Source organism: Haliotis rubra, unplaced genomic scaffold, assembly GCF_003918875.1.
Source record: "Haliotis rubra isolate DU_JTF1 unplaced genomic scaffold, ASM391887v1 Scf51, whole genome shotgun sequence".
Lineage (NCBI taxonomy): Eukaryota > Metazoa > Mollusca > Gastropoda > Lepetellida > Haliotidae > Haliotis > Haliotis rubra.
Genome location: NW_025767202.1, coordinates 2,785,791 through 2,794,945, shown reverse-complemented (window position 1 = coordinate 2,794,945; position 9,155 = coordinate 2,785,791). Strand labels below are relative to the sequence as shown.

General features: G+C 39.8%; 1 protein-coding gene across 1 annotated transcript; it reads right to left on the bottom strand.

Moving 5' to 3' along the window:
- Positions 1–2,660: 2,660 nt before the first annotated feature.
- On the bottom strand, positions 2,661–6,246 carry LOC124292217 (mediator of RNA polymerase II transcription subunit 10-like). The gene is made up of 4 exons (XM_046729271.1): positions 6,091–6,246; positions 5,438–5,521; positions 3,843–3,945; positions 2,661–3,310 (listed from the first exon to the last, which is right to left on the bottom strand). The coding sequence occupies exons 1-4, from the start codon at positions 6,210–6,212 to the stop codon at positions 3,215–3,217; spliced, it is 405 nt and encodes a 134-aa protein (XP_046585227.1). The 5' UTR covers positions 6,213–6,246; the 3' UTR covers positions 2,661–3,214.
- Between the last annotated feature and the right edge of the window lie 2,909 nt (positions 6,247–9,155).

Here is a 9,155-nt window from a genome sequence, read left to right as displayed (position 1 = left end):
GGGAGATAACTCTTTGTTCAACCACTATGAGAATGTTGAGATAGATTGAATGAGATTTGTACTAATATGTCAGTTTGTGAGATATGATGAATATGGATTAACATACTGTCACCCAGACTAAAAACCCTACCCTGTGATCTGTTCAGGTGCTTACTGAAGTATATAACATAGCTCACTTAAATTTACACATGTATAAAAGTATCATGATATATTTTGAGATTTTGTTACTGAAAACAAGTTCAAGTCATTGAATAACACTCAGGTCAGCTAGAGGCAAGGCACTAACTAGTTCCTTAATGTTTCTGTAATCGTTAAAGTATAGCCCTTTTAATGGATTTGTAATAAGTTATCACTGCCATGATCAACAGAACTAAATTAGTTCAGCCAGCAACCGTATTGAACACGTCTAACTTCATGCTAACAGCAAAGATGAATTCTGCACATAGGTACTTGATATAAGCAACAGTATTATATTGCAGAAACTGGAGCAGATTGTCAAGTCTGTGCTGGTGCATCATGGGGTAGATGAAGACAGCGCCATATTCAAGTCATGTGCAGACAAACTCTTCCAGGTCACCAAGTTCTTTGTTAAGGTAGGAGACATTGAATGTTCTGGTCGAAGAAAGTTAACAAACACTCAGTACCTGTACATGGCTGATCTCTCATGGTTGTTCACAGTGTGTTCTTTATTTATTTTGAGTAGTATACACTCCATACGGGCCCAGGTTGCAATCAGTGGTACTTGTAAGTGGTTAGGTGGTTCCCTGTGAAGATCCAGGTAGGAATTGATCTTCAGTAACCCATGCTTGTGGTAAGAGGCGACTATCGGGATGTCAGGCTCGCTGACTTGGTTGGCACGTCATCGTATCCCAATTACGTAGATCAATGCTCATGCTGTTGATCACTGGATTGTCTGGTCCAGACTCGATTATTTACAGACCGCTACCATGTAGCTGGAATATTGCTAAATGCGGCGTAAAACTAAACTCACTCACTGGTTAGGTGATGTTTCTGGATCGACTGGAACTTTCTGTGTTCTACTCAACGCTACATTGGCATACAGAAATAAGGACTATGTCTTTCTTGGAATGTCCCTATTGTTAGTTGAGCAGTACAAGTGCATGAGTAGTATTATGACAGATGTCTGAAGACTGTTACAGACATGTTGGTCAACCTGTTAGTACACCCTGTTAGTACACCCTTAACTGTTGACCCCGCTATGTGATGTGTGTGGTGTACTTGCAGACTCTCCCCAACTCCAGGAATCTCAGTCAAGAAATGAAGAACATTGCAGAGGGCCAGGTCACACAGGTAGGTGCCATTGTGTTCAGATTAACTTTTGATGAGATGTCTTTCAGTGTCATCATTCTTGTTGATTTTTGATGTAAAGCAGCGGCAATACAGTATTGTATCAGTATTGTACTGTGACATGAGGCTAATGATACTGTACACAGATTTACAACTCTTGTTTTGCAATACATTACAAAGTACACTTGTGGAAAAATGTGAAAAATAATCTTTTCAAGGACCAGTTGATACAGATATTATATCTCTAGTATTTTCTGGTTGGCAGTATTTTCGCGGAGCCCCTAAGTTTATGTTTCTATACAATATCTTCACTGTCAGAAATTTAAAAACAAATGATTCTGGGTTGTGATTGACCTGCAGAAAGGATTAGAGCATGTATCAAGATACTTATTGTATCGCACCCTATTATCACCATACGTATCATATCACTGGCCCAATGGTATTGTTACACCGGCTGTGACTGGTAAGCCTTTTCACTTACTGACGTCCAATCCATCTGTCACTGGACAATTCAAAGAGTAGTTCACAGTTTGTAATCTCATACCATTCCACATGGATTTAGTTCTACTCTTAGATCAGAAAACAGTTATCATATTTATGGTTGTCTTCACGACTTGCATCCAGATCTTTTAGGGGCATTGTTGATCATTCGATTCATCAAATATTTTGAGTAATGATGTTGTGTTCTTGTCTCCATTCCTTGTACAGCAGTTCTGGTTTCAGGTGGTAGACCTGGAGAAGAGACGGCAAGAGATGAAGAGACCGTCCAGAAAGTAGAGCGAGCGAGAAATGGGCATCACACATTGTACCCATGTGGTCAGGAAGTAGACACCGTCCAGGAAGTAGACACGTGCTGTAATCACTCCTCATCCCTGTCCGTGTCAGTAGACACCATCCTGGAAGTAGACATGTGCTGTAATCCCTCCTCCTCCCTGTCGGTGTCTGTCTGGAATTTATGTATCAGATGATGCTGTTTCCTGCTCCGAGTTTCATCACATGCCAGAAACCTATAAACCTCAACCTGATTCTATGTTGGTTCAGCGCCATTCTGTAGTCTTTCAAAGACCTGTATCACCTCAGGATTTCCACCCACATCAAGCTGGTGTTCCAAGGTGTAAATGAATGACTGTTTCAAGAAGTTTTAAAAAAACAATCTTGCTCACTCACTCACTCACTATTTCTGCAAACATATCATTTTGTAATAAACCATGTTGAACAGCTCAGTGTTCCTGTCTTAATGAAATAAAAGCTCGTATGTCATGAGTGCTATGGTCAGCATGGCGTTTCCACTAAACAAACATCTCTGCAAATGTAGAAGAAAGGAATGATTTGTGAAATTCATCAACACAGAATAGCATTTAATTCCTGTTTATTGATTGAAATACATGAGATGATGGCTCCATATGGTTATGTACAGAGGAAATGCTGAAGAAATCAGCACAGACCAAACACACTTGAGTATGTCCAACAATATATCCCACTATCACTATTTTCTGTCAACATCATTTTGTCTCATGAAGTATTATCTACTGCCTTAAAAAGGGTATAAAGTATGAACAAAGAACCATCATTCAGAAAATGAGAGCTCAGAGCTGAAGCATGCCTCATTAGCCTCCTGCTACTGACTGTGTGTCGCTGTGAAAACTGCTGATGCAGCATTATGAAACTGTCACTTTTACACATGATAAACTGATGGTAAAGAAACCAGCTCAGGTAGCTCACTGATTCCTCCAGTACAGATAGTAAACCTACGGCCACTGTCAGGTATGTGTCCCGTAAATCATATATCCTGCAAAAACTAAGTGTAGGTTTAGGTCACATGACCACCCATGACCAGAAACTCTGGAGTCTAATGTCTTTCTCAACATAATGTCATTATTTTCACGCATAATGTCAGGTGCTGTTGTCACGTTGGTCGTTCATCTCCCTTGAGGGCTCGGTACATGCTCATCTCATTTGGAAACACTTTCGTAAGTTCAACCATGAGCATTGCCTTAAACCTCTGAAAAATAAAGACAGGGTTTTAAAACAAGGCTTTCAAACCTGCACAGAGTCATGGTAACTCAATGCGATGTCATAGCTTTACAGGTACTGCTTGTTTTCTGTCAAACACCCTAAAACTGCAGTAAAGGCTTGACAAAAATACTTGGAAGCTGCTTGATGGATTTCTTTCTATTTTATACATGTTTTTTTCTGTCTCATTTAATTATGACTTTGTTTCTGGTAAGGTTTTCATCAAAATCTTAAGGCATCTGTATCATTGGATGAAATTCACATACAACATGAGTGTTTGCTTGGACAAGGTAAAATAGTGTAACAATTTGCTTTATAATCTCTTGAGGACAATTAAATGATTTGAGGTGGGGGAACTCAGATAATTTAGTGTTACTGTTATATATAAACAAAACAGAAAAGAAACAGTTAGTATCTAAACAAATTGTCAACATATTTTTCAGAAAGTAGGGTCGATGAAAATTGTCAAACCACTGTAAGGCCTAAATTTATTGTATACAATCCACACATTTTAAACTCACCTTCAAGTTATCCATCTTTCCCTTTATCAGTTCATTTTTAGCCAGGGCTTTTTCCAAACAGTCCTTTGTATACAGGTTGGGGTTTTTACCTTGATCGATGTAGCTGGAAGGTAATGAGAGATGCCTGTGACTGTAATTACAATCATGTGGAATGGGTATGAGTGCTAAAAAAGAGGAAAATGAGCCGGGGGTGTCAAGGGTCGTAGGTCCCCATGCCAGATCCAATTATCCCAGCGCGATCAAATCCACGGAAATCTGCAGAAAAATCTCATCCCCAGGAAGGATAATCATAATCAAGTCAACATAAACAACTTAATGGGACCAATAAACATTTCTAAGGGTGATATATTTCAGAACTTGTCCCATATGCCTATTTACATTGTTGACCTGGTCATGGCCACATCAAGCCATGAATCGAAGATGTAGTTCACAATATATATTTTATGTCAACCTGTACAGGCAGCCTTACATGTGTGTGACCGTTCCCATGTGTTCTGGCACACTTCTGGAGCTCACTGTGGATGTCCCCACAACATAAGTTTAGCCTTATGACACATGCAGTAAAACTATCATAGTCTGGACCCTGTAGGGAGGAGGACTAAGAACAGTGGTGTGTGATATATACTCAAGAATTCCAATTTCCATGATTATTCTGAGGATGCCACTGAACTGTAGATAACACCCTTATGTGTTCAGTATAGAATTAATGATTTGAGGAAATCTAAAGATATAAAGGCACAACCTGTATCATTCTTATTTAGGGATGTAACCAGCTATTATTTAGCACCAAGGTTTCATTTGAATTATACTCCTTACAAAGATATGATAACCTGTGCATCCAGGGTTTTTTATAGAACCATTCAGAGGTATGATGCACTGGATCATCAGTGGATGATCTGAGCACCTTTTGGATACAGAACCACAGCTTCTCATTAGGACAATCTTTGTCACATGAGACAAACGAAAGCCACCAGCAGACTGAGTCATGTCCACACTGTTAAACTAAATGGGGGGCTGTGGGGTAGCCTGATGGTTAACATGGTTAGAGCATCTGCTCGTTACGCTGAAGACCCGAGTTCGATTCCCCACATGGGTAGACTGTGTGAAGCCCATTTCTCGTGTCCCCCGCCATGATATTGCTGGAATATTGCTAAAAGTGGCGTAAAACCATACTCACTCACTAAACTAAATGGAAATGTCCCCAGTCCTGCCTAATTTCATGGAACTGAATGGAAATCGGTGAGAAACTTACAAAAGTTACGGGAAGTTCGGAAGGCAAATTAAGACATAGGCTATTAAGATTTTATTCTGTACTGAACTCTCACATTAGTCTGGATAATTGAAATAATTGAGCATGAAATGGATAATTATAATATAAACATTTAAGAACTGTGATTATTCAGAATTATCACTTGGCTATATATTTAGTCACTGGTTCAAATACATAAAGCAAAATGTAATCCCTTTATCTACCTGGGCCCACTTGCACGGAGCAATGCTAGCACTGCGATGATCCAATACTCACTTGAATATCATAGCACTAAGAATAGTAAGACCGTTTGTGCAAGATCATGAAGATAGCTCTGTTAACTTACTCAAAAACTTCCAAAGGGACATGGACATCTTGCATCTGAGGACGGAACTTGTCGATTTCCTGCATCTCTAAAACCATTGTCTGCCTGAAACGACAAAAATACAGTTCCTGCATTTTATGATTTACATTTTAAATTACAATATGTACAAGATTTACATTTTAAATTACAATATGTACAAGAAATGAAGAGACCAGAATTGGTTCACGTCATTCACTACGAGTGAGTGAGTTTGGTTTTACACCGCTTTTAGCAATTCCAGCAACATTACGGCGGTGGACCCCAGAATTGGTCTTCACACATTGTACCCATGAGGGGAATCGAACCCGGGTCTTCGGCGTGACGAGCCAACGCTTTAACCACTAGGCTACCCCACCGCTCCTAATTCACTACGACTTGCGCAGTCAAAGAAGCGAACTTTAACACGACGGGCTTTGTCGGCGCCCAGCAAACAGTCAGCTTGTACATTATCTCAACATGGATATTATGAGGCAATGATAGTCTTACAGAATGCAACGAGAGGAGGAATATTTGAAAATGTTTGATCAGATGTTGGGCTAGCCGAGCTCTCGGCTAATGTTGGGCTTACGTAGCTTCGTTTTGCAGAGCATACTTGAGTTTTCATTAAGTCTTTTTCACAACACAAGTGTACTTACAACTTTTGATTCAGAACATTCTGTCCTTGTGGCTGAAAATCACTAACAATGATACCCATTTGACGGGTATTTTCAATAAACAATTCTAGCTGTTGTTCCAAAGCCTCGAATTTGTCCGCCATGATTGAAACCTATCAAGGGAGGTAACCGCTCAAATTCTGTCATGAGCAAACCACATAAAAAGTTATGAGCGATTCGGTTGATATCTAATGTTAAATGATGTGAAATTATTTCAAGAAATTCCACTCATTTCTTTTCCGAAGCACACCTTATTAAACCATGTAAAATAATCAAAGAGAAAATGAAATGTGATCATTTACCTTCATGAATACATGGACGGGATGTAGTGGGTTTTGTACCCCAAACCAGTGTGTGGCATGGTACCTATCAAAGGGCTCCAATGCATTTGCTGTGTTTCAAGATATGATGTTACTTTTTATACAATCAAACAGTTTCTGATTCTGATAGTAATAACTAAGAAGACTTAATCAATCTACCTCTACTGTTTTCACTAAACATTCGCAAATAAATATGAATACAGTGAAACCTGCCAACACCGGCACCTGTATATTTTCGGTATAAAATCACCAGGGGTTTGGAGTATAAATGTACAAAACTGATTTGTTTTGAGATGCGAATACATTTACCAGGAAACATTCCCCATGACACGGACATGGTTTCCTGTAATGAAAACAGAGAAGATTAAATGAAAGGCTGATATATGAGGTTACGAAATTATCATAAGAGCAAATAGTGACTCTCGGCTTTGTCTACAGGTGCGTTCTACCCCACCTACATTGACCCTTCGATCCTTGCTTCCTCGCGGCAACCATCCATGCTATCTTCTGTATTCTAGCAGTAGGCTATATAGTTCCTGCTGCCCATATTTTGTTTACCATTGTTTGGCGTTGACTTTAGTTGTCAGTAGCCCATTCTCTTGTTAATTAATTTCCTTCATGCACGTATTCCACTTGTGGTTTCCCGTTTTGTGCCTTACAAATCGCTGGATTGATTTAAATAACGTTTATATGGATTTAAGAAAAGAAAAACACAACACCCCTAAACACAGTCCATTTTGTATGGATAGGTAAGCAATGCTTTGTGAAACATTTGAGAGTTTAGTGGCTTTGACGTTGAGTTACTGTACGAAGCGCCATAAAATACCAACTTTTGACAACGTTCGTGTGGATCTCGAAACATTAAGACGCCGGTCTCCATAACGCTGAAATAGTTCTCCGATTCGTACTGAACATAATGTTTGTTGAATCCGTCTTCACCCATTAAGCAGCATAGTTGTGTATTGCATTCAAGTAACAGATTCGATTGTTGATTTCCCTCCAGTCACACCAATCACAGACACAAAATCAGCGGACATCCGCCCTGCTCACAGATGAGACAGCTGAGTACGTGACGGTCTTGTCGAAGATATGTTGTTTCAATACACTCATACACTCAATAGGAATAATGTCTCGAGAATGTCTAGTGAATAACCTGCCTGCAGTTAATTAAAGGTACACGTATGTCTGGAGAGCTGCCATTGATGGATCTATTTGTTTACCGCCGACACCATGTGGTATGTAGGGGTGTGTAGTCGGTAGAGTGCCTAATGTCAAGTCAGTTGTCAATTCTTTATTACGGAAATAGTGTAGGCCATCGGCCCATGACTACAATACAATAATCAGTTGTCAAGGCGTGTTAGCCATGCATATATCAGATGATTTGTTAAATTTATGTTTAAGTTGCTTTAACTATCAATACTTAGTAGAGATACTTTTCTTAGCAGCATAGCTTTATAGATGTACAAAGATATGTTTCATAATAATTCACAATTAGAAGTTAAGATATTGAACTTAGCTGGTTGGAAATATATAGTATTTACAAGGTATGTTATTTCCTTATGTCCCTATATGCTTGACAGACCAGAAGAACATGAAACGCGTCCTCCACATAGCCACCCTTACACATGTTACATAACCTAGAATTTCTATTGGTATTGGAATATCGACCAGTTTCAATATGGAGCTGACGAGTAGAAGACCTGAACTGAGCTAATGCATATCTAAACTATTTAAAACTGCATTTCAAGTAATGTACCATATTTCTTGAAGTGTGTATACGATGCTTTGGAGCTTCAGTGTTACAATAAATACATATAATGGACAGTTAATATAGAATGCTAGTCTGGACAATCATCATACATAAAGTAAGTTGTGAAACTCCAACGGGCGAAGGGGTTGTCTTGCTGAAGATTCGGATTAGACTCCCCACGTGGGTGCAATGTATGATGTTCATTTCTGATGTTCCCCGGATGTTGCCGGAATATTGCAAGAAACGACACAAAACGATGCTTACTTACTCAGTCAGCAGGGCCGTAATACCCACGGTATCACCCACTGGCTGGTTCATTCAGAGCCACACTCACTGAGAAATGACATTGCTGATGGCAGTGTCTCAGGGTCGGCATGGTTGGTATAGGGCTGTGTTTCTGTATCCCGCCGTTCATTACCTTGCTGCCTGCTACAGAGGTGTAAGGGTGGTCTAATGATCACTCTGCTTGTGACTCAATCGCCAAATCTGTTTGTCTCAATGCTACCTGACGACTGCACAAAAAGTTTTAAGAAACGAGAAACCCAGCATTTTATTGTACAGTCATCAGTTGAACACCACATGTTTATTTCAAGGATGTTACTCAAAGTTGATCTTCAGTAACCCACGCTTGTCGTAAGAGGCGACTAACAGGATCGGGTGGTCAGGCTCGCTGACTTGGTAAACACGTCATCGGTTCCCAATTGCGTAGATCGATACTCATGCTGTTTATTATTGGATTGTCTGGTCCAGACTCGATTATGTACAGGCCGCCGTCACATACAATGTAGCGGGGATATTGTTGAGTGCGGCGTAAAACTAAAACTCACTCACTCAGTTACTACATACTGTTATATTTTAGGCACAACTGAAAACAACTAGTTCGCTTCTGAAGCTATGAGTCTCCTGTTACCTGATCTGGTAGGACAGGCGTTAACTCCGTTCCAATCTGTCCTGGGAAAGTTAAATATGGATCAGAT

Coding starts and splice junctions, on each gene's coding strand:
- LOC124292217 (XM_046729271.1), bottom strand. CDS start 6,212: ATGGCGGACAAATTCGAGGCTTTGGAACAACAGCTAGAATTGTTTATT. Junction 5,522..6,090: donor AATGTTCTGAATCAAAAGTT/GTAAGTACACTT, acceptor TTGTCGTTTCAG/GCAGACAATGGTTTTAGAGA. Junction 3,311..3,842: donor GAAAGATGGATAACTTGAAG/GTGAGTTTAAAA, acceptor TTTATTTTTCAG/AGGTTTAAGGCAATGCTCAT.